The 26,922-nt window shown below is 46.4% G+C and overlaps 1 protein-coding gene across 1 annotated transcript; it reads left to right on the top strand.

The window, feature by feature from the left end:
- The first annotated feature begins 114 nt into the window (after positions 1 to 114).
- Positions 115 to 26,464, top strand: LOC106605743 (sphingosine kinase 2). The gene is made up of 8 exons (XM_045718835.2): positions 115 to 377; positions 5,657 to 7,369; positions 12,473 to 12,622; positions 16,521 to 16,615; positions 16,737 to 16,852; positions 19,019 to 19,222; positions 20,089 to 21,700; positions 22,125 to 26,464. Exons 2-8 carry the CDS (start codon positions 6,907 to 6,909, stop codon positions 22,179 to 22,181), a joined length of 2,697 nt encoding a protein of 898 aa, XP_045574791.2. The 5' UTR covers positions 115 to 377; positions 5,657 to 6,906; the 3' UTR covers positions 22,182 to 26,464.
- Positions 26,465 to 26,922: the final 458 nt, after the last annotated feature.

Raw genomic sequence — 26,922 nt, 5'->3', positions numbered from 1 at the left:
TATTACTATTCACTCCTAGGCCCAGTTTTATAACATTTAGTACTATTAATACAATTGTTTTTCAATGCCTTGTGTAATATTTTTATTAGACAGGTGATGAGTGCATCTAGCCTAGACAGTGTTGACTAGACTGCTTGAGTCCAGTCTTGTCCTCAGTAACTTTCAGTCGTTCATGACATTATCTGTGGCCTCCACAATGAGGTTCACTGGCGCCGTCAACTATTGGAGAATGTCGGTGGGTCCCGAATGTCTTTCCTTATCAGGATTGGATTTCCTCCCCGCTGCTCAAACTATCCAGCCCTCCCGTGTTTCATACACGCTTCCTGGAGGATAACCACATAGCCTTCCTACGGAGCAAGCCGGGGAGGTAGAATGAGGTAATTTGAGTTTTTCAGTCTATACAGTTAATATTCCCACGGTTATTATTTTACCAAGTGAGAATTAAGTAGCTACGTTACCTCCTAGCTAGCCAGCATATTTTTGCTAGCTGACGTTAGTGAAATGACATTGTTTAGCTAGCTAACGACAAAATGATGGCTAGCGCCTCGCTACTAACGTTAGATATTATGGCTAGACCTAGTTTTTATCCAGGATAAACAACCAGTTACGTTTAACGTTATAGCTAGCCAATACATGATTTTCAAAACGGCATTGTTGGCTAGCATGCTATCCACTACTGTAACAAGTTGGGATGTCTTAAGTTGTCTAGTTTTCTGCTACCCCAATCGAACGGTAACTCTGCTTTGTGTTTGTATACTGTATTCCCTGGCGATGGCTACTGTAGCTACCAGTCAACACAATCAACATGGGTAACTATAACAATTTGAAACGTCAGAAGTAGCGAACTAGCTTGAAAGAGTTACACACAGACTTAGCAATGATTAATATTCCTTACTAACGTTAACTAGCTAACTGTAGTTAACGCTTGTCATTTGCTAACGTTAGATCGCTACCATACTAGTAGCTCGATGGCTTCATTCTAAGCCAACGTTATTTGTCAGTCGCTCTATCCTACTAGCTAGCTATCGGAGAAAGGATCACACATTTCTAAACAATGTTGTGTGCAAGACTGCCAAATGGATCCTAAATGTTCCGAGCACGGTCATAGTAAAACAAAATTAGAGCGGCGATACCCGCCACCCTGTAAATGCACCAAGTATTGCACCAAGGTACCCGCACGAGCAAATGCACCAAGTCTTTTTATTTAATCAGAGGCTGCATATCTGCCAAGTCTTGATTGTGTCAGCACCTTAGATAAAGGTTATCGACTGAACATAACAGTTAATACTTAAAGGGAAGCCTCTTGTGGGTCTGTTTTGTTATATAGTCTATGATAGCTGAATCTGAATGATAGACACTTTCCTTGAATTAAGGTTTTCCAGGTTACATGTTAACAAGCACGATTTGTTTTTAGTCCATAGTATTTCACTAGTAACAATGTAAAGAAACAATTTGTGATGACTGAGTAAACTATATTTGAAGGTCGCTACAAGTTATGCCTGCCGAAGCCAGTCCTGGCAAGAATCTATGAATCATACTTCCACTGGTTACAAATTGTGAGAGTAAGTAGGTAGACTAAAGATTGTCTGGACAAACGCCATCCGTCAGAAGGTGTCCACTAAACTCCGTTAATTTCATTAGGCATACGGGTAATAAACCAGTGTTTATTTACCCATATTAGGTTGTAGCATCAGTGAGCACAGATGTCAGGAACGTGTGATTCTAAATCGGCGTGGTTTAGCCGTCATGGCATGACTTCAAGGAATACTGGACATGGGGATAATGCATGCACACAGATTGCCTAATCCAGTTTGAACCACAATCTCTCACGAGTTTGCTGCCCTGCTTTCACTTCTGCAACTGGCCAAAGAGTCACTCACCTTTTGGAACAAAGTAAAACTGTATCGGACTGTGAAACACGCATACACATCACTCTAAACTTAGAAGCAGGACATGTGGAGAGAGGACATGGTGAGGGAGCCTGTCTCCGTCACTCGGCTGGATTGTTGGAAAAGTTTATTTGAAAGTAATTTCTTGTTTTCTACTGACCTATTGTTTTCATAATGACTGCCTTACAAGGTGCTACTGCACATGTTTTTGTCAACGAAACATGAAGGTACTTTTGGGTAGAGTGCCATTGATACTAGAGCTGGGATGATAAACTGAATTATTTTATTTCACCATTATTTAACCAGGTAGGCTAGTTGAGAACAATTTCTAATTTGCATTTGCGACCTGGCCAAGATAAAGCAAAGCAGTTCGACACATACAACAACGCAGAGCTACACATGGAATAAACAAACACACAATCAATAATACAGTAGAAAAATCTATATACAGCATGTGCAAATGAGGTAGGATAAGAGAGGTAAGGCAATAAATAGGCTATGGTGGCAAATTAATTACAATATAGCAATTAAACACTGGAATGGTAGGATGTCCAGAAGATGAATGTACAAGTTGAGATACTAGGGTGCAAAGGAGCAAGATAAATACAGTATGGGGATGAGGTAGATTGGATGGGCTATTTACAGATGAGCTATGTACAGGTGCAGTGATCTGTGAGCTGCTCTCACATCTGGTGCTTAAAGCTAGTGAGGGAGGTAAGGGTCTCCAGCTTCAGAGCTTTTTGCAGTTCGTTCCAGTCATTGGCAGCAGAGAACTGGAAGGAGAGGTAGCCAAAGGAAGAATTGGCTTTGGGGGTGACCAGTGAAAGATACCTGATGGAGCGCGTGCTACGGGTGGGTGCTGCTATGGTGACCAGTGAGCTGAGATAAGGCGGGGCTTTACCTAGCAGAGACTTGTAGATGACCTGGAGCCAGTGGGTTTGGCGATGAGTATGAAGCGAGGGCCAGCCAACGAGAGCATACAGGTCGCAGTGGTGGGTAGTATATGGGGCTTTGGTGACAAAACGGATGGCACTGTGATAGACTGCATCCAATTTGTTGGGTAGAGTGTTGGAGGCTTTTTTGTAAATGACATCGCCAAAGTCGAGGATTGGTAGGATGGTCAGTTTTACGAGGGTATGTTTGGCAGCATGAGTGAAGGATGCTTTGTTGCGAAATAGGAAGCCGATTCTAGATTTAATTTTGGATTGGAGATGTTTAATGTGAGTCTGGAAGGAGAGTCAGAACCGTCCAGAGTAGTGATGCTGGACGGGCGGGCAGGTCCGGGCAGCGATCGGTTGAAGAGTATGCATTTAGTTTTACTTGCATTTAAGAGCAGTTGGAGGCCACGGAAGGAGAGTTGTATGGCATTGAAGCTCATCTGGAGGTAAGTTAACACAGTGTCCAACGAAGTGCCAGAGGTATACATAATGGTGTCATCTGCGTTGAGGTCGATCAGAGAATCACCAGCAGCGAGAGCGGCATCATTGATGTATATAGAGAAGAGAGTCGGCCCGAGAATTGAACCCTGTGGCATCCCCATAGAGACTGCCAGAGGTCCGGACCACAGGCCCTCCGATTTGACACACTGAACTCTATCGGAGAAGTAGTTGGTGAACCAAGCGAGGCAATCATTTGAGAAAACAAGGCTGTTGAGTCTGCCAATAAGAATGTTGTGATTGACAGAGTCGAAAGCCTTAGCCAGGTCGATGAATACGGCTGCACAGTAATGTCTCTTATCGGTGGCGGTTATGATATCGTTTAGGACCTTGAGCGTGGCTGAGGTGCACCCATGACCAGCTCTGAAACCAGATTGTTTAGCAGAGAAGGTACGGTGAGATTTGAAATGTTCGGTAATCTGTTTGTTAACTTGGCTTTCAAAGACCTTAGAAAGGCAGGGTAGAATAGATATAGGTCTGTAGCAGTTTGGGTCTAGAGTGTCTCCCGCTTTGAAGAGGGGGATGACCATGGCAGCTTTCCAATCTATGGGAATTTCAGATGATACGAAAGAGAGGTTGAACAGGCTAGTAATAGGGGTTGCAATAATTTCGGCAGATAATTTTAGAAAGAGAGGGTCCAGATTGTCTAGCCCGGCTGATTTGTAGGGGTCCAGATTTTGCAGCTCTTTCAGAACATCAGCTATCTGGATTTGGGTGAAGGAGAAGTGGGGGAGGTTTGGGCGAGTTGCTGTGGGGAGCGCAGGGCTGTTGACCGGCGTAGGGGTAGCCAGGTGGAAAGCATGACCAGCCGTAGAAAAATGCTTATAGAAATTCTCAATTATTGTGGATTTATCGGTAGTGACAGTGTTTCCTAGCCTCAGTGCAGTGGGCAGCTGGGAGGAGGTGCTCTTATTCTCCATAGACTTTAGTGTCCCAGAACTTTTTTGAGTTAATACTACAGGATGCAAATTTCTGTTTGAAAAAGCTAGCCTTAGCTTTCCTAACTGCCTGTGTATATTGGTTCCTAACTTCCCTGAAAAGTTGCATATCACGGGGGCTATTTGATGCTAATGCAGAACGCCACAGGATGTTTTTGTGCTGGTCAAGGGCAGACAGGTCTGGAGTGAACCAAGGGCTATATCTATTCCTAGTTTTTTTTTTTAATTCAATGGAGCATGCTTATTTAAGATGGTGAGGAAGGCACTTTTAAAGAATAACCAGGCATCCTCTACTGACCGGATGAGCTCAATGTCATTCCAGGATACCCCGGCCAGGTCGATTAGAAAGGCCTGTTCTCTGAAGTGTTTTAGGGAGCGTTTGACAGTGATGAGGGGTGGTCGTTTGACCGCAGACCCATTGCGGATGCAGGCAATGAGGCAGTGATCGCTGAGATCTTGTTTGAAAACAGCAGAGTTGTATTTGGAGGGTGAGTTAGTTAGGATGATATCTATGAGGGTGCCCGTGTTTACGGATTTGGGGTGGTACCTGGTAGATTCATTGATAATTTGTGTGAGATTGAGAGCATGTCCCAGTTTAGGTCACCTAGCAGCACGAGCTCAGAAGATAGATGGGGGGGCAATCAATTCACATATGGTGTCCAGGGCACAGCTGGGTGGTCTATAGCAAGCGGCAACGGTGAGAGACTTGTTTCTGGAAAGGTGAATTTTTAGAAGTAGAAGCTCGAATTGTTTTGGTAAAGACCTGGATAGTAAGACAGAACTCTTGCAGGCTATCTCTGCAGTAGATTGCAACACCGCCCCCTTTGGCAGTTCTATCTTGGCGGAAAATGTTATAGTTAGGGATGGAAATTTCAGGGTTAGGGTTAATTATAAAAATGATTGACACCAATCACTTATCGCAGGCATTTTACTGATATTGTTCATTATGATAAGTACTAGCCTATACTAGAGAAATGTGGAGTTTGAAATGAAACAAGTTTGCTAATATGGGTGATTGTTAATGGGACAATTGATGGCTACAACCATCACACTAGTAGTAGTAGTTTTAAAGGGACATTGTTATTGGAGGGGCGGCAGGTAGCCTAGTGGTTAGAGTGTTGGACTTGTAACCGAGCAAGATCCAATCCCCAAGCTGACAAGGTAAAAATCTGTTCTTCTGCCCCTGAACAAGGCTGTTAACCCACTGTTCCTAGGCCGTCATTGAAAATAAGAAATTGTTCTTAACTGGCTTGCCTAGTTAAATAAAGGTAAAATAAAATTGATACTAGTCCCTTCATTTATGCTTCTTCAACACTTGAATATATAGACTGAGTATTTTCTGCTGGAAGACATTGGAAGCTAATAGATTACTAATACCAGTGTTTCTCTCTAGGTATACATATCTATGTGAAGGAACATGAACATGGACCCTTGAACTGAAGGAATGACAACCCCCCCCCCGGCACAATCTAGTAAAATTTGAGTTTTTTCTGTTTGGTTTTCCATCTCTATTTGATGGAAAACAACTATGATTACGTGGCATTTTTCATTCGGATGACACTTAGCTACGCGATCAATGTCCAATTCTATCTCACTACTGTAAAGCCTGCTTGTCTCTTGAAGAGTGATATTTAAATTCTACCTTGACACACCTTTCTCCTGCCTCCACATATCTCTCATTTCTGTGGAAGACCGGGACGTTTGACGTCAGCATTTACCACGCAATATTCCACTGCAATCTAGTGCTAATTAAATTGCTATAGCCTCCTTGCAAGACCAAGGTGTGTTCATTTTTGTCTGATTCAAAGTTTTAAGATTTGTTATATTTTATGTTATTTAAACTCGTTTGACATGTAGCTGTCTTTTCTAAGCTGCACTTTATTGATAAATATCATTACTAAGAGATTTCAAACTGTAATTTAAGCATATCTTTGAGTTATATATATTTTTTTAATCTTTAGGGCTATATATATATATTCTGTTTTCATTTTAAACTGGAAAAGTATATGGTTTTTGTTTCCAAGCCTTTACAAGCCGTCTGTCGATCATTCCGAAATGGACAAATCTAGAACTGATAGCATTTAAGGACAAAATCGATCCTTGTCTTCGGGCATTTGCGTTATGAAGGCTGGTGTTTTTCATTGTTTTTATGTTCCTCTGTTGGATTGACACACTAAAGAGAAGAATCTCCATCTGAAGGCCAGTGGGAGTTATTTTTCTTGGATCGTACAATACTCCTTTGAGTGCAGATGGATTTCACACGTCAAACTCAGAGTTGACTTTGTGGCGTTGTCTTTGCAAATCATGCACTGAAGTGGAAGAATGATTTTAAGGAGGTTTCAGGGATAAATAACTTGTGTTTTTAGTTTTTAAGACAGACTGACAGGTCTATAGTTATATTTTGGTTTTCCTAGCAGATCCTAAGAGGTGCTTCCATTTGATTCTCCTTTTTCAGGTGGCCATCAGTGGCCAAGTGAACTGACATGTTGTATCACTACCTGAATTTAAACAGACTTATTCCATCCAACAAACTGCCAACTGCATGAAACACTCACACACCGTCCACCTGTCAGGAAACAGACCTTACCTACCTTAAACCTGAGGGTTGGAAGTCCTCTCCCCGTCAAGCCCACCACACTAAGGATGCGTTCCCCAGAGCCCCCCATCCCATCCCCAGCTGAGGCGCTACTCCACTGCCAGTTCGGGGGCTGGGGAACGGGCAGCAGCTGCGACAACAGCTGCCCCAACAGCCCTGGAGGTCCTGGGGGTCTGTCGTCCCCTTCTCCCTCCCCCAGCCCCTCTCCTGCCTCCAGCTACGCCTTGACCCTCACCCCCTCCCACATCCACGTCCAGCGCCTGGCCCCCCGCCCTGGTAAAGAGGCACGTCTAATACTACCCCTGTCAGAGCTGGCAGGGTGCAGCTGTCCCCGTGCCCCTGCTCCCCCCTTGCTGGTTCTATACTGGTATCCCCCGGGGAGGCGGAGGAAGGGGGTGTCCAGGAGGAGGCAGGTGAGGGCGTACCTGGCTGAGGCCAGGGTGGAGGCTGAGAGATGGTCCACTGCTATACAATGTCTGCTCAGGGGAGTCGCCATCACTGCTGACACGGGTGAGTGTGTGTTCCACTAACACAGCTACATTCAGTTATCTTGTCTGTTTGTATGCTATGTTACAGTCCAGGCACAATATGTGTAGGTTCTGAGGTTATTGTAACATCCCAGTTGTTGGAATCAGTCTGATGTTCCCTAATGCCCATCATTAGACTGGCACAGTGTCACCGTGAGAGAGAATGAAGTCAAATCAGCACTCGTTATGGCGTTTGGCGTCGACTACTTCCTATCCTGTGTACAGACTTTAACTGTACCTTAATTCACTTTATTAGCACCATTCACTCCATAAAGTTTGTTTCCATAAATGAGAGTGTTTGTTAGTTATTGTTAACTGGAGTCATACAGGGTGATCTGTGGTCCTTTTGATGTAGGAGGCCAGAGGATACAAGTGAATATAGGCCTAGGCTACTGTATGAATACCATGCATGTTCTAACAGATACAGGCTAGTTCAGTTCATTTCTGACCATGCTACTGTATAATGGCTGTAGGAAACTGTATAATGGCCATGTGATAAGGAATGAATGGATATAGGCCAATGCTGTTGTACTGTACGCACGTACATACATACAGCATGCAATGTTCAGTCAGGACCCCTGACTATTAAAAGGCTAAAGTATTGTTTAAGGGTTCATTCATGTATGTGAACAAACATGTTATTTAATCTTTCTTGGCTGTGTGTGTGTGTGGGCTAGGTTATCCCTTTAACACTTAATTTCCTCTACTTTCTCTGTCTCTGCTCTTATCTGTCCTGCACACACGGTCTGTATCATTCAGCGTCTAACCAACACAGCATCCCTCCCTTCCCACTAACTCCCACCCCTCACCAAGACAGCCTCCCTTCCCACTAACTCCCACCCCTCACCAAGACAGCCTCCCTTCCCACTAACTCCCACCCCTCACCAAGACAGCCTCCCTCCCTTCCAACTAACTCCCACCCCTCACCAAGACAGCCTCCATCCCTTCCAACTAACTCCCACCCCTCACCAAGACAGCCTCCCTCCCTTCCAACTAACTCCCACCCCTCACCAAGACAGCCTCCCTCCCTTCCAACTAACTCCCACCCCTCACCAAGACAGCCTCCCTCCCTTCCAATTAACTCCCACCCCTCACCAAGATAGCCTCCCTCCCTTCCAACTAACTCCCACCCCTCACCAAGACAGCCCCCTCCCTTCCAACTAACTCCCACCCCTCACCAAGACAGCCCCTCTCCCTTCCAACTAACTCCCACCCCTCACCAAGACAGCCCCTCTCCCTTCCAACTAACTCCCACCCCTCACCAAGACGGCCTCCCTCCCTTCCAACTAACTCCCACCCCTCACCAAGACGGCCTCCCTCCCTCCCTTCCAACTAACTCCCACCCCTCACCAAGACAGCCTCCCTCCCTCCCTTCCAACTAACTCCCACCCCTCACCAAGACAGCCTCCCTCCCTCCCTTCCAACTAACTCCCACCCCTCACCAAGACGGCCTCCCTCCCTTCCAACTAACTCCCACCCCTCACCAAGACGGCCTCCCTCCCTTCCAACTAACTCCCACCCCTCACCAAGACGGCCTCCCTCCCTTCCAACTAACTCCCACCCCTCACCAAGACGGCCTCCCTCCCTTCCAACTAACTCCCACCCCTCACCAAGACGGCCTCCCTCCCTTCCAACTAACTCCCACCCCTCACCAAGACGTCCTCCCTCCCTTCCAACTAACTCCCACCCCTCACCAAGACGGCCTCCCTCCCTCCCTTCCAACTAACTCCCACCCCTCACCAAGACGGCCTCCCTCCCTTCCAACTAACTCCCACCCCTCACCAAGACGGCCTCCCTCCCTTCCAACAAACTCCCACCCCTCACCAAGACGGCCTCCCTCCCTTCCAACTAACTCCCACCCCTCACCAAGACGGCCTCCCTCCCTTCCAACTAACTCCCACCCCTCACCAACACGGCCTCCCTCCCTTCCAACTAACTCCCACCCCTCACCAACACGGCCCCCCTCCCTTCCAACTAACTCCCACCCCTCAGCAAGACGGCCTCCCTCCCTTCCAACTAACTCCCACCCCTCACCAACACGGCCTCCCTCCCTTCCAACTAACTCCCACCCCTCACCAACACGGCCTCCCTCCCTTCCAACTAACTCCCACCCCTCACCAACACGGCCTCCCTCCCTTCCAACTAACTCCCACCCCTCACCAAGACAGCCCCTCTCCCTTCCAACTAACTCCCACCCCTCACCAAGACGGCCTCCCTCCCTTCCAACTAACTCCCACCCCTCACCAAGACGGCCTCCCTCCCTCCCTTCCAACTAACTCCCACCCCTCACCAAGACAGCCTCCCTCCCTCCCTTCCAACTAACTCCCACCCCTCACCAAGACAGCCTCCCTCCCTCCCTTCCAACTAACTCCCACCCCTCACCAAGACGGCCTCCCTCCCTTGCAACTAACTCCCACCCCTCACCAAGACGGCCTCCCTCCCTTCCAACTAACTCCCACCCCTCACCAAGACGGCCTCCCTCCCTTCCAACTAACTCCCACCCCTCACCAACACGGCCTCCCTCCCTTCCAACTAACTCCCACCCCTCACCAAGACGTCCTCCCTCCCTTCCAACTAACTCCCACCCCTCACCAAGACGGCCTCCCTCCCTCCCTTCCAACTAACTCCCACCCCTCACCAAGACGGCCTCCCTCCCTTCCAACTAACTCCCACCCCTCACCAAGACGGCCTCCCTCCCTTCCAACAAACTCCCACCCCTCACCAAGACGGCCTCCCTCCCTTCCAACTAACTCCCACCCCTCACCAAGACGGCCTCCCTCCCTTCCAACTAACTCCCACCCCTCACCAACACGGCCTCCCTCCCTTCCAACTAACTCCCACCCCTCACCAACACGGCCCCCCTCCCTTCCAACTAACTCCCACCCCTCAGCAAGACGGCCTCCCTCCCTTCCAACTAACTCCCACCCCTCACCAAGACGGCCTCCCTCCCTCTCTTCCAACTAACTCCCACCCCTCACCAAGACAGCCTCCCTCCCTCCCTTCCCACTAAGTCCCACCCCTCACCAACATGGCCTCCCTCTCTTCTCACTAGCTCCCACCCCTCACTCACCAACACGGCCTCCCTCCCTTCCAACTAACTCCCACCCCTCACCAAGACGGCCTCCCTCCCTTCCAACTAATTCCCATCCCTCACCAACACGGCCTCCCTCCCTTCCAACTAACTCCCACCCCTCACCAACACGGCCTCCCTCCCTTCCAACTAACTCCCACCCCTCACCAACACGGCCTCCCTCTCTTCTCACTAGCTCCCACCCCTCACCAACACGGCCTCCCTCTCTTCTCACTAGCTCCCACCCCTCACCAACACGGCCTCCCTCTCTTCTCACTAACTCCCACCCCTCACCAACACGGCCTCCCTCTCTTCTCACTAACTCCCACCCCTCACCAACACGGCCTCCCTCCCTTCCAACTAACTCCCACCCCTCACCAACACGGCCTCCCTCCCTTCCAACTAACTCCCACCCCTCACCAACACGGCCTCCCTCCCTTCCAACTAACTCCCACCCCTCACCAACACAGCCTCCCTCCCTTCCAACTAACTCCCACCCATCACCAACACAGTATCCCTCCCTTCCCACTAGCTCCCGTTCTGCCCAGATAGCAACACCACTGTTTACCCACGGCCTGTGTGGTTCTTTCTATCTATATACAGTATATGCTCTCCTTCTTTCTCTCTCCCTGTCCCTCTGTCTTGCACTCTCCTTTTTGCTTTCTCCATCGTTAGCCTTTCTCACATCGCTGTTTTGTTTTAGCACTTTGAGGACCTGGAAGAACCCCAAGGCCTACGTAAAGCCCATCTATTATCCATTTCAACATTCCCTTTTCTTCCATTTGTTTTGACTCTCCCTCGCTCATTATCTCTCTGTCTTGTCTCCTTCCTCTCTCCCAAACACTCTTCTTTTCTCACTGTCTCTGTGCATTAGTCTACACCCTCAGTGTCTGTCTGTACATCCTCCCTCCCATAGTCTTTCATCCTTGCTGTCTTTACACCTTTTTCAGTCTCGTCTCCTCTCCTCCTCCTGTCTCCTCTCATCCATCTATCTGCCCTGTCCTCTTTTGTTTTGTACCTCCTCCCTCCCTTCCTCTTTCAATGTCCTCCCTCTTTCTCCTTTCCCAGTTACTACCCCTTTATCACTCTGTCCCCTCTCTCTCCTGCTCGCTCTCTCTCTCTTGCTCGCTCTCTCTCTTCTGCTCTCTCTCTCTCTTCTGCTCTCTAGTGCTCTCCCTCTCTCTCTCTCTCTCCTGCTCGCTCTCTCTCTCTTGCTCTCTCTCTCTCTCCTGCTCTCTCTCACTCTCCTGCTCTAGTCATCACACACTCTGTCTGTAACTGTCTCCACTCTGTATGTCTGGTAACTCTGTCTACTCTCTCTCTCTGTCTAACTCTTTCTCCACTCTGTCTGTTTGTCTGTAACTCTGTTGCTCTGCTCTGCAGTGTGAATTATACAACCTCCTAGCTGCTGGTTCTACTTCTATAATGGCTTTAGTCAGAGATGTGTGCAGTTAGTGTTTGGTCCACTTCAACCCTATACAGTAGGTGCTGCTGTGTAGATAGGGCTCTGCTTGTTATTACTAGGCGTTTTGTGGAAGACTAAGCACTGAAGTGTTCAGTTAAGTACCTTGTTTCCCTGTCCTGGGCTTTGAGTGCCTTTTCATTCTAGAAGATTTAATTATGTAGAGCCATTAGTCAAACGGAATCATTATTACTTATCTGGTCAGAGAATAGTCCCTTTGAGATGAGCTGAAAGAGGTTTGCCTTGTCACAGATACACTCAAGGTCTAAGGGTGGGAAACACTGTGCTTAATGGCAGGGTTTCCCAAACTTGGTCCTCCCCAAATAATCAAAGCTTGATGTTGAGTTGGTTATTTGAATCAGCTGTGTAGTGCTAGGACAAAAACTAAAACATGCACCCAGGGAGGGTGGGGGTCCCAGGACTGAGTTTGGGAAACCCTGCTTTATGGTATCGCTTACGTTTGTTGTTCTATTGTACACTGTGAAGATGAAGCCTTGTATTTTTGATAGAAACAAATTGATTGATTGTTCTAATGATTGGCTGCTTTCCCTCAGAAATTGGCAAACGTCTACTGCCCCGTCCCCGAAGGCTGCTGCTATTGGTGAACCCCTTCAGCGGGAGAGGCCAGGCTATGCAGTGGTGTCAGACACACATCCTGCCAATGATCAGAGAGGCTAACATCAGCTACAACCTGATACAGACAGGTAACACACACCGTAACATCAGCTACAACCTGATACAGACAGGTAACACACACCGTAACATCAGCTACAACCTGATACAGACAGGTAACACACACCGTAACATCAGCTACAACCTGATACAGACAGGTAACACACACCGTAACATCAGCTCTACAACCTGATACAGACAGGTAACACACACCGTAACATCAGCTACAACCTGATACAGACAGGTAACACACACCGTAACATCAGCTACAACCTGATACAGACAGGTAACACACACCGTAACATCAGCTACAACCTGATACAGACAGGTAACACACACCGTAACATCAGCTCTACAACCTGATACAGACAGGTAACACACACCGTAACATCAGCTACAACCTGATACAGACAGGTAACACACACCGTAACATCAGCTACAACCTGATACAGACAGGTAACACACACCGTAACATCAGCTACAACCTGATACAGACAGGTAACACACACCGTAACATCAGCTACAACCTGATACAGACAGGTAACACACACCGTAACATCAGCTACAACCTGATACAGACAGGTAACACACACCGTAACATCAGCTCTACAACCTGATACAGACAGGTAACACACACCGTAACATCAGCTCTACAACCTGATACAGACAGGTAACACACACCGTAACATCAGCTACAACCTGATACAGACAGGTAACACACACCGTAACATCAGCTACAACCTGATACAGACAGGTAACACACACCGTAACATCAGCTACAACCTGATACAGACAGGTAACACACACCGTAACATCAGCTCTACAACCTGATACAGACAGGTAACACACACCGTAACATCAGCTACAACCTGATACAGACAGGTAACACACACCGTAACATCAGCTACAACCTGATACAGACAGGTAACACACACCGTAACATCAGCTACAACCTGATACAGACAGGTAACACACACCGTAACATCAGCTACAACCTGATACAGACAGGTAACACACACCGTAACATCAGCTACAACCTGATACAGACAGGTAACACACACCGTAACATCAGCTCTACAACCTGATACAGACAGGTAACACACACCGTAACATCAGCTCTACAACCTGATACAGACAGGTAACACACACCGTAACATCAGCTACAACCTGATACAGACAGGTAACACACACCGTAACATCAGCTCTACAACCTGATACAGACAGGTAACACACACCGTAACATCAGCTCTACAACCTGATACAGACAGGTAACACACACCGTAACATCAGCTCTACAACCTGATACAGACGGGTAACACACACCGTAACATCAGCTACAACCTGATACAGACGGGTAACACACACCGTAACATCAGCTACAACCTGATACAGACGGGTAACACACACCGTGACATCAGCTCTACAACCTGATACAGACGGGTAACACACACCGTGACATCAGCTCTACAACCTGATACAGACGGGTAACACACACCGTAACATCAGCTCTACAACCTGATACAGACGGGTAACACACACCGTGACATCAGCTCAGGTCTACAACCTGATACAGACAGGTAACACACCGTAACATCAGCTACAACCTGATACAGACAGGTAACACACACCGTAACATCAGCTACAACCTGATACAGACAGGTAACACACACCGTAACATCAGCTCTACAACCTGATACAGACAGGTAACACACACCGTAACATCAGCTCTACAACCTGATACAGACAGGTAACACACACCGTAACATCAGCTACAACCTGATACAGACAGGTAACACACACGTAACATCAGCTACAACCTGATACAGACAGGTAACACACACCGTAACATCAGCTCTACAACCTGATACAGACAGGACACACACCGTAACATCAGCTCTACAACCTGATACAGACAGGTAACACACACCGTAACATCAGCTACAACCTGATACAGACAGGTAACACACACCGTAACATCAGCTACAACCTGATACAGTCAGGTAACACACACCGTAACATCAGCTACAACCTGATACAGACAGGTAACACACACCGTAACATCAGCTACAACCTGATACAGACGGGTAACACACACCGTAACATCAGCTCTACAACCTGATACAGACGGGTAACACACACCGTAACATCAGCTACAACCTGATACATACAGGTAACACACACTTTAACATCAGGTCTACAACCTGATACAGACAGGTAACACACACCGTAGCATCAGCTACAACCTGATACAGACAGGTAACACACACCGTAACATCAGGTCTACAACCTGATACAGACAGGTAACACACCGTAACATCAGCTACAACCTGATACAGACAGGTAACACACCGTAACATCAGCTACAACCTGATACAGACAGGTAACACACACCGTAACATCAGCTCTACAACCTGATACAGACAGGTAACACACACCGTAACATCAGCTCTACAACCTGATACAGACAGGTAACACACACCGTAACATCAGCTACAACCTGATACAGACAGGTAACACACACGTAACATCAGCTACAACCTGATACAGACAGGTAACACACACCGTGACATCAGCTCTACAACCTGATACAGACAGGTAACACACCATAACATCAGCTACAACCTGATACAGACAGGTAACACACACCGTAACATCAGCTACAACCTGATACAGACAGGTAACACACACCGTAACATCAGCTACAACCTGATACAGTCAGGTAACACACACCGTAACATCAGCTACAACCTGATACAGACGGGTAACACACACCGTAACATCAGCTACAACCTGATACAGGTGGGTAACACACACCGTAACATCAGCTACAACCTGATACAGACGGGTAACACACACCGTAACATCAGCTACAACCTGATACAGACGGGTAACACACACCGTAACATCAGCTACAACCTGATACAGACGGGTAACACACACCGTAACATCAGCTACAACTTGATACAGACAGGTAACACACACCGTAACATCAGCTCTACAACCTGATACAGACAGGTAACACACACCGTAACATCAGCTCTACAACCTGATACAGACAGGTAACACACACCGTAACATCAGCTCCATAACCTGATACAGACAGGTAACACATACCGTAACATCAGCTACAACCTGATACAGACGGGTAACACACACCGTAACATCAGCTACAACCTGATACAGACAGGTAACACACACCGTAACATCAGCTACAACCTGATACAGACAGGTAACACACACCGTAACATCAGCTCTACAACCTGATACAGACAGGTAACACACACCGTAACATCAGCTACAACCTGATACAGACAGGTAACACACACCGTAACATCAGCTACAACCTGATACAGACGGGTAACACACACCGTAACATCAGCTACAACCTGATACAGACGGGTAACACACACCATAACATCAGCTACAACCTGATACAGACGGGTAACACACACCGTAACATCAGCTACAACCTGATACAGACAGGTAACACACACCGTAACATCAGCTACAACCTGATACAGACAGGTAACACACACCGTAACATCAGCTCTACAACCTGATACAGACAGGTAACACACACCGTAACATCAGTTCTACAACCTGATACAGACAGGTAACACACACCGTAACATCAGCACTACAACCTGATACAGACGGGTAACACACACCGTAACATCAGCTACAACCTGATACAGACGGGTAACACACACCGTAACATCAGCACTACAACCTGATACAGACGGGTAACACACACCGTAACATCAGCTACAACCTGATACAGACAGGTAACACACACCGTAACATCAGCTCTACAACCTGATACAGACAGGTAACACACACCGTAACATCAGCTCTACAACCACAGCCGTTAATCGGTATCACACACACACAGGTACAACCTCCTAACAACACATCTCCTTTTCTTCTCAGAGCGACAGAACCATGCCAGAGAGTTAATCAAAGAGATCTCCCTGTCACAGTGGGACGGCATCATCATCGTCTCTGGAGATGGCCTGCTGCACGAGGTGTGGGGGTGTGTGTATGTGTGTGGGGGGGGTTGTGTGTGTGTGTGTGTGGGGGGGATGGTGGGGGTGTTGGGGGGTGTGTGTGTGTGTGTCTGACTCTGCTCTGCTTTTCTCTCTCCAGGTGATCAATGGTTTGATGGAGCGTCCAGACTGGGAACTAGCAATAAAGACACCTGTAGGCATCCTGCCCTGTGGCTCTGGAAATGCCCTGGCTGGATCCATCAACCACCATGCAGGGTGGGTCACACACACACACACACACACAGACACAGACACAGACACACACACACACACACACACACACACACACACACACACACACACACACACACACACACACACACACACACACACACACACATATCCAACCAGCTATGTGACACATGTAATGACTTGACCAGACATATGAGACTGATTCAAACCTAAACATGCAATATTTTAGAATTTCTTGTTAGATCAATGGTGAGAATGCTGGAGATACTAGTAGAAGCATTGAAATGAATAGGTTATTCCAGTTCAGGGTTCTGGTGCCATGGTGTGTCTGGATTGAATTAAGAATTTATCTCAGCCTCAAATTCATTCCTCAACCACTTGATACATTTCTCAATGCAGATGTAGATAAACACGCACCTTTACAGTCACACACACCCACAGTAGTTTTCATTGGAAGTAAAAGGTGTGCAGTCTAATTAGCATTGGGCCGATATATGATTCTATCAAATATCGGGATGTTTGACATTACCGAATATGTGAAGTCCAAGATGGTAGGTATATCGTGAAGTACAAGATGGTAGGTATATCGGGAAGTCCAAGATGGTAGGTGTATCGTGAAGTCCAAGATGGTAGGTATATCGGGAAGTCCAAGATGGTAGGTGAATCGGGATGTGCAAGACTTCTGTATTTGAGCTTTAAAAATCTAACGGTGCAGTCTTATAAGTTAGGCTGCAACAATATGTTGAAAATGAAGTCTAAATAAATGAAGTCTTTTTTTTGCCTTACTAAGGTTATTTCATGAGAATGTGACTAGAAAATCATATAAGGACAAAACTTTCACAGTCTAGAATTATCTAGTCAATATTGGTGGCTCCCGAGTGGTTTGATTCCAGGCTGTATCACAACCGGCCGTGATCGGAAGTCCCATAGGGCGGCGCACAATAGCCCAGCGTCGTCCGGGTTAGGGGAGGATTTGTCTGGGGTAGACCGTCATTCTAAATAAGAATTTGTTTTTAACTGACTTGACACATTTTTTAAATGAACCTTTATTTAACTAGGCAAGTCAGTTAAGAACAAATTCTTATTTACAATGACATCCTACCAGGGAACACTGGGTTATCTGCCTTGTTCAGGGGCAGAACGACAGATTTTTACCTTGTCAGCTCCGGGATTCAATCCAGCAACCTTTCGGTTACTAGTCCAACACTCTAACCACTAGGCAACCTGACACCCCAAAAGTTAAAGGTTAAATAAAAAAGAGGAAATAAAAAAATAAAGTCGCCCAACGATTATATCGGATATCACAATATTTGGAGTAGCATATCGTAGAAGAGGTCTCCCCAAATATCGCCCAACCTTAATTCTAATCACGGTCAACCTTTAGACTTTAGTTTATTGATGTACATCCCATTGGCCCTATTACATTGCAGTAGTAGACTTCAGTTTATTGATGTACATCCCATTGGCCCTATTACATTGCAGTAGTAGACTTCAGTTTATTGATGTACATCCCATTGGCCCTATTACATTGCAGTAGTAGACTTCAGTTTATTGATGTACATCCCATTGGCCCTATTACATTGCAGTAGTAGACTTCAGTTTATTGATGTACATCCCATTGGCCCTATTACATTGCAGTAGTAGACTTCAGTTTATTGATGTACATCCCATTGGCCTTATTAAAGTACTGTAGACTTTAGCATCTTCAACTAATCCTTATGCCTCTCGTATTGCTGTATCAGCTGTTTCAACGACTCATCGAGACTGAGACTGATAGAGAAATTCTCTCCTCCCTCCCGTTCTCTCCTGCCCGCCACTCCCTCTCTCTTTCTCCTACCCCCACTATTCCCTCCCTCTCTTCATGTCCTGTTATTTCTAGAGTTCTCTCCTTTATCTCTGGAAGACACGTCAATAAATGAGTCCAGTCAATATAGTACAGTCTGTTCTTTCATCTCTCTCTCCTTCTTATCTCTTGTGTTGTCTTTATGATGGCTTGTTTGGCCACCTACATAACATTCGCTGATTGTGTATGTCATAAACATTATGTTAACTTATATTACACAGTATTCATTTCCTCTCTCCTCTCACCTTTCCTCTCTGTATTTTCCATTCCTCTCCCTATCCACATTCTCACCCTTTCTCCATTCTCTTCCATCCACTGTTTGCCTCTTACTTTTCTCTTCATCCCAGTTATGACATGTGCCTTCGGGAGCCTCTCCTCCTCAACTGCTGTTTTCAGCTCTGCCGTGGCGGAGTCAAGCCCATGGATTTGGTCTCCGTGACAACCAGCCCCGCCCCTTCTCAAAATGGCCGCCCGGGTCTTCCCAGAAGGATGTTCTCCTTCCTGTCTGTGGCCTGGGGCTTTGTGTCTGACGTGGACATCGAGAGTGAGAGGTGTGTGTGTTTAAGTTAATGGCGTGGCTGCGGTGCCGAGTTCTCTGGAGTCCTCTTCCCGATAGCTAAACAGCCGAAGCTTCTGCACATGTGCGGGATTCTCTATTTTACTGCTCCCTCTGCTGACACAGCTTATCAAACACAAGCTGTACACTGAAGGGTAGTTTTTTCCATCATCATTGCAAACATTGGCTAAGCAGGAGGCAGTCAAAGTAGTAGTTGAATGGTCGTCTGCCCAGAAGTTGAACAGGCTACTCAGGCAAATTTCAGTCATTGTCAAATCGTGCAGTACTTGCATGATCATTGAGAAGCGAAATTACAGTTGTACGTGATTTGTGGTTTAAATGCAGATTGTATTGGGGCAAAAACAATGTGTAGACAGCTTCCTACATGTGCTACTGCAATATCCTTAGTTACAACAGATAAAGTTGTAGCCTACATCCTAAATTAGCATATATATATATATATATATATATATATATATATTTGGAATGTTGGTTAAAATAGCTGCAGGTTTTATATCAGCTGTTCTGAAATTTGAGGCAGAGATGTAGGCTCCATCATTTCTATCAAAAAGGTTGATAGGAAGGGTTCAGAAGAGGCTGAGTAAAGTGAGAAATGTGAAGGGAGGTGGATGTCTGTAAACTAACACATGGGCAGAACGTGATTGGGTTCTTTAACTCTGGGGAAGAGGCTTCCAGGGTGACGGGGCAGGGCGCTTGCCTTTGGTCACTCATCCTTAAATTAAGTACAAGCAATCTTTCACTGTACCTCCTTGATCACACTTATTCCTAATGAATAAGTAATGTGTTATGTTCTCTGTTGTTGCCCTGGTAACTAAATGCTGTAATGGTGTGATGTTGCAGGTACCGGGGTCTGGGCTCGGCACGGTTCACCCTGGGCACTCTGGTCCGCCTGGCCTCCCTGCGCTCCTATAAGGGCCGTCTGTCCTACCTGCCCCCCTCCATAGTCGCCACATCCCCAGACGCCATCCCTCCGCCCCTGCGCAGACCCCTGTCCCGCAGCATCACTGAGGGCCTGGAGGGCTTCTGCCACACCCCCATCCAACGCACCAGCTCTGACATGGGCCTCAGCGAACAGAGGAGTCTGAGGAGGGTAGACACGGAAAGGGAGCGGGAGAGAGAGATGGAGAGGCAGAGAGAGAGGGAGAGGAGGAGGGAGAGGGCCAGGGGAGGGGGAACGGGGGTGGTCAGGGCGAGTAGCTTGGCAGAGGATAGAGAGAGAGAGCTGGAGGGAGAGGCGGGGAGGTCAGGGACAAGTTCGGAGAGATCTGGGACGAGTTCGGAGTCGAACGAAAGGGAAGATTGCAGGATGGGAAGGGAGGATGGGGTGAACATGGAAAAAAGGCCAGATGAGGAAAGAGAAGACGGAACGATGGAGCAGGACTCAGGGATGATAGAGGATATAGAGGAGAGAGTGAGGAATGGGGAAGGCAGCAGTGTCTCAATGGATGGGGTGATGGAAGCGAAGGAGGTTGGAGAGGGGTACGGGGTGGACGTGGGGCGAGAGGCCAACAAGGACCCAGAGGGGTGTTACTCGTACCCAGACAACCTCCAGCAGACCAGACTGACTCTAAGGAAGAACTCTGCCCCTTCCAGCCAGATAGCTAACGCCTTCTTTAGCCAGCCCCTCAGCCAGGAGGCTGACCCCGTTTCTGGAGCCTCGTACAGGGCAGAAGAGATGGATCTGAATGGAACATACTTCCAGAAAGAAGCTTACCCACTGGACATCGCCCGGGAGAGAGCCCTCACCATATCCTCTCCCTTCAGACACTCTCCTTTCTCCTTCAAGCCCAAATCTCTGGACCAGAACGCATCCCGCCCCAGACCTCTATCCCTCCTCCACCACCCCCACTCCAACTCCCTACCCCCCAAACTCCCCTCCCTGTCCCTCTCCCTCTCTCCCACACCCCCTTCCTCCCCGTCCTGTGCCTCTCCCCACTCCTCCTCCTACCTCGTTCCACGCCCCAACACCCCCAACTCCACCTCCCCTTCCCCGTCTCTCCAGTCCCCCTCCCCCTCCTTTACCTTTGACATTGCAGAGCCTGCCGGACCCCTCAAGAACCGCCCCCCCATCTCACTCCCTTTCAACCCTCCCAGGGATGACCTCCTGCCCCCCTTGGACCAGGCCCTGCCGACCCGGGACTGGGTGACCATTGAGGGGGACTTTGTGCTTGTGCTGGCCATCTACCAGTCCCATCTCGGGGCAGACCTCCATGCCGCCCCCCAAGCCAGGTTTGACGACGGGCTGATCCACCTGACGTTTGTGCGGGCAGGGATCTCCAGAGCCACCCTGCTCCGTCTGTTCCTGGCCATGGAGAGGGGGGCACACCTGTCTCTCAGCTCCCCCTATGTGAGCCATGTCCCAGCCAGGGCCTTCAGGCTGCAGCCCCTCTCCCCACGAGGAACACTCACTGTGGACGGGGAACTGGTGCCATACGGCCCGCTGCAGGCACAGGTAGAGAGAGCGATGGAGTGGGGGAAAGTGGAGTGGGGAGGGCTGGAGGGAGTGTGTAAAGTGTATGTACACTGGAAGATAAAAGCAGTTGCTAAGATTTTAAAACTGATTTCGAAAGCTTTTTTTATAAATCTTTTCACTAACAATCCCAGCTCGTAAGTGCATGTAAATCCACTCCACATCTATAGTACTGAACTGGTGTATTGTCTTTGGTACGATGTTACCCTCTGTATTCTGCCTGTATTATATTAAACCCTTGATGATGGCCTATCACTTCAGTGCAACAAAAGCTGTTAGAATTCTGTGTTTAGCTTTCATGTTTTCTCTGGTATATTAATAACCACATTATACACTTCTAAGACCTATCTTTAGTTCCCTTCTCTAAAGTATTATACTAATCACTCTATCGGTTTGTCTCCCTCAGGTCCATCCCTCTATGTCCCGGCTCATTGTTGGTGACTCTGGAGTGAAGATCACCTGATTCTGACAAGGGATTGGCTGACCAGATCAGCTGATACGGCGCTCTCTCCAATTATATCATCTCTGTTGCCATCTACGTTCACAGAGAAAGAGGAGAAAAAAGCCTCAGAGACTGAAAATAGCCCAAATCATTTCTGGGGTTTAATGGAAGGGATCATCTGCTGAGCAGAGCGGCGGTGCAGGACGCAAGCCGAGGGATTAATAGAGAATTTTAAAAACAGATGAAAACGAGCTTTGTTGCACAGCTGTTGGATTACACTCCGTTTATCCTGAGAAGCCTGTACCTGCATAGCCATGGGAACAAAATAGGGGGGGGGGACAAGTTGAATGTGTATGGGGGAGTGTGTATTCAGTGCATGTGTGTGGTATATACATTCTAGTATGCACAAATGGCATGCAGAGATGCACATTTCCTGACCTTGCCTTACAGAGAGAGTTCAGATTTCTTTGTTCTCTATCAAAGCTGTCCTAGAACAGTTCTAGTTCTATATCAAAGCTGTCCTAGAACAGTTCTAGTTCTATATCAAAGCTGTCCTAGAACAGTTCTAGTTCTATATCAGAACTATCAAGTTCTAGTTCTAGAACTATTTCAGAGGGAGCCACACCCTCATGCAAATGTAGATCCCCTTCCGTATTGGAACCTCCGTCCTTCCCTGTAATGCCTTAAAGTACAACTCCTGTGACTTTGCCCTTTCTGTCTTATATAAGATGCCTAAACCTGCGACTCCGCAAATCTCCATTCACCAGAGGCTGGTGGGAGGAGCTATAGGAGGACGGGCTCATTGTAAAGACTGGAATGGAATTAATGGAACGGTATCAAACCCATACAAAACCCCATGTTTGACTCCGTTCTAATTATTCCATTCCAGCCATGACAATGAGCCCGTCCTCATATAGTTCCTCCCACCAGCCGCCTCTGCCATCCAGGTATATCAGAGGGGACCGTCCACTACAGGAAAAACAAAACAAAGCTGCTGAGCATACTGTCGTGTTAGTTAAGTTTGTATTGGTGTAAATGAAATATCTGTGAACAAAGGAAGTTTATTAGCAATCCCATGGAGACGATTACTCCTAGAATAAACCAGTAAAGTTAGATCAACACTGAAATAAATATAAAGCTCATTGAGTCCTTATACACGGGTATTTCACAACAGAAGGATAGACGGGACTGTTGAACAGTAGCCATCATGGTGTATAGTGCATTTGCCTGTTTTTCTTTGCAAAAAGGGTGCATGATGATGATGCTAGATTATGAAGTTGCAACACAGTGATCACGAGACTGTTGCTTGATCAAGTTTCATGTATGTTGTCACGGAATCCTCTGAAAGTCTCACAAAGACCCAGAATGCTGGTTGTTTTCAGCAAATAGTCACTAGTTCCACATGTGTAAACTGCCTTTTTACATACCTCTGATGTAGTCGATTTTAATTGATATAATTGTGAGTAGATTCTGAAGTGTTATGCAGCTGCAGAATATCAACACTCGATTGGATTCTATCTTTTAGATAAAGATTGCTGTTGAAAGGAACAAGATGTACTTGTCTTGCTGGTGTTATTTACCACATGACAAGCAGATCGTTTCCATAGGAGACCGTTATAATCTTAAACAGACAACATAAACTCAGTAAATGAATGATTACCTTCTTGAGGATTTAGCTAATCACAGACAAGGCTGTGCCTCCCAACTCAAATCATAGCCTACATTTCAGAAATTGATTTCTCAGTGGGATGTAGCCTATACCGTTGAAGTCGGAAGTTTACATACACTTAGGTTGGAGTCATTAAAATTTGTTTTTCAACCACTCCACAAATTTCTTGTTAACTGACTATACTTTTGGCAAGTCGGTTAGGACATCTACTTTGTGCATGACACAAGTAATTTTTCCAACAATTGTTTACAGACAGATTATTTCACTTATAATTCACTGTATCACAATTCCAGTGGGTCAGAAGTTTACATACACTAAGTTGACTGTGCCTTTAAACAGCTTGGAAAATTCCAGAAAATGTCATGGCTTTCGAAGCTTCTGATAGGCTAATTTACATAATTTGAGTCAATTGGAGGTGTACCTGTGGATGTATTTCAAGGCCTACCTTCAAACTCAGTGCCTCTTTGCTTGACAGCATGGGAAAATCAAAAGATATCAGCCAAGACCTCAGAAAAAGAATTGTAGACCTCCACAAGTCTTGTTCATCCTTGGGAGCAATTTCTAAATGCCTGAAGGTACCACGTTCATCTGTACAAACAATACTATGCGAGTATAAACACAATGGGACCACGCAGCCGTCATACCGCTCAGGAAGGTGTGAAAAGTGCAAATCAATCCCAGAACAGCAGCAAAGGACCTTGTGAAGATGCTGGAGGAAACAGGTACAAAAGTATCTATATCCACAGTAGAACGAGACCTATATCGACATAACCTGAAAGGCCGCTCAGCAAGGAAGAAGCCACTGCTCCAAAACCGCAATAAAAAAGCCAGACTACGGTTTGCAACTGCACATGGGGACAAAGATCGTACTTTTTGGAGAAGTGTCCTCTGGTCTGATGAAACAAAAATAGAACTGTTTGGCCATAATGACCATTGTTATGTTTGGAGGAAAAAGGGGGAGGCTTGGGTAGCTTGCAAGCCGAAGAACACCATCCCAGCCGTGAAGCATGGGGTGGCAGCATCATGTTGTGGGGGTGCTTTGCTGCAGGAGGGACTGGTGCACTTCACAAAATAGATGTGAAGTGCACCATTCATGAGAATGGAAAATGATGTGGATATATTGAAGCAACATCTCACAGACATCAGTTAGGAAGTTAAAGCTTGGTCGCAAATGGGTCTTCCAAATGGACAATGACCCCAAGCATACCTCCAAAGTTGTTGCAAAATGGCTTAAGGACAACAAAGTCAAGGTATTGGAGTGGCCATCACAAAGCCCTGACCTCAATCCTATAGAAAATTTGTTGGCAGAACTGAAAAGGCGTGTGCGAGCAAGGAGGCCTACAAACCTGACTCAGTTACACCAGATCTGTCAGGAGGAATGGGCCAAAATTCACCCAACTTATTGTGGGAAGCTTGTGGAAGGCTACCCAAAACGTTTTGACCCAAGATCAACAATTTAAAGGCAATGCTACCAAATACTAATTGAGTGTATGTAAACTTCTGACCCATTGGGAATGTGATGAAAGAAATAAAACCAGAAATAAATCATTCTCTCTACTATTTTTCTGACATTTCACATTCCTAAAATAAAGTGGGGATCCTAACTGACCTAAAACAGGGAATTTTTACTAGGATTAAATGTCAGGAATTGTGAAAAACTGAGTTTAAATGTATTTGGCTAAGGTGTATGTAAACTTCCAACTTCAACTGTACCTACCTAGTATGTCTATGTTGAACGGGTGTTTTAGTTAACCTCAAAAACATATGATTGTTATGTATTTGTGACCGGAACAAATTTAATATGTCAGGAATTTAATTTATTGAGCATGTATCAATCAGTTATGCCATGTTTGACTGCTTGGGGCTGTTTGGTCCACAGTACCCATGCCGCTTGATATGGATTAGTCATGCCTGAGTAATTCAAGGCCTCTGTGTTCTCTTGCCTGCTAATTTTAGGCCCTGTTCAAATACTTTCAGATGCAGCCCTTCCTCCCTTAATTTTTTTATTTAACCTTTACTCCTTCCTCTGAGTAATCCCTGATATCACAACACTTGATAGGTGAAGGCTATGTGATATAATCCTTGCTGATGCAGTGTCGCTAATCAGTTATTTTATCAGTGATTACTTTAAAGAAGGAAAATATTTCATTTCAAACGGGGCCTTGATCCCTAGACCAAAGCTGTCCATCCCTGGTCATGCAAGGTAAATAGACAGGATATACACCAAGCTTCCTTCAATCTATGGCCTGAGGATAAAACATTTCACAAGACTGGATGGTGGTTCTCGGGCTGGTGTCAGTGCATTATGACAAATAATTACAAAACTATTCTCTCAATTTTAAGAGACTTGCTGTGACAATTGAAACCTGATGTACTGCTCAGTGTCTGTGACCAGGGTCCGACAACTGGGATTTCGGGAAAACTTTCAATAAATTCCCTGGTTAACTGAATTTTGCAACCTGAGGTGTGACCCCTTGCTAATGCCAGTAAGATTTATTGTCTATAGATGGATTGGCCTGTAATAAACTTGTAATTATTACTAAAATGAAAATATATACATATAATGTACAGTTCATAGTTATATTGTTTTTAAAATGTTTTTTCCTTAAAATAATAAATGTATCTTGTAAACTTGTCTATCTCTACAAAATTTTCCTTGCATCTGCGTATCTGTTTAGTACACGTGGCATTGATTTGCTTTAACAGAGGAAAAATAACCCTACCGACAACATCCTTAGCATATTTATCTGGAAGAACATTGTTTGAAACATGACTTAATAACAAAGTCTAACCCTAGTGCCTGTCCGCTGATTTAATAAGTCTCAGTCCGCTGATAAACAAGGAAGCTGATGTCTCAGAACCTTTTCCTCCATCCCCCTCTCTCCCTCTCCTCTGACTAATCTACCCCTGCCACAGTGTCTTATTATTGCCACCCCCTGGCTCCTCCTCTTCCCATGGCCTCCCTCCTTCCTCTCTTCTTTGAAGTAGGCTCTCCTTCCTTTTGATATCTGATCCCTGAACCATCCTGAAACTCATGTCTCTGTCTTTGTTGCGTCTCAGAGAGCCTGATCAAATACATTGAAATGCTACCTT

The sequence above is a fragment of the Salmo salar genome, chromosome 05, assembly GCF_965601325.2.
Source record: "Salmo salar chromosome 05, fSalSal1, whole genome shotgun sequence".
NCBI classification, from domain to species: Eukaryota; Metazoa; Chordata; class Actinopteri; order Salmoniformes; family Salmonidae; genus Salmo; species Salmo salar.
This window is presented reverse-complemented; position numbering and strand designations above follow the sequence as displayed.

Excerpts from the sequence above, each read along its gene's own strand:
- LOC106605743 (XM_045718835.2), top strand. The coding sequence starts at position 6,907 with ATGCGTTCCCCAGAGCCCCCCATCCCATCCCCAGCTGAGGCGCTACTC. Across the intron at positions 12,623-16,520 it reads CTACAACCTGATACAGACAG|AGCGACAGAACCATGCCAGA; the intron begins GTAACACACACC and ends TTTTCTTCTCAG. Across the intron at positions 16,853-19,018 it reads TCCATCAACCACCATGCAGG|TTATGACATGTGCCTTCGGG; the intron begins GTGGGTCACACA and ends TCTTCATCCCAG.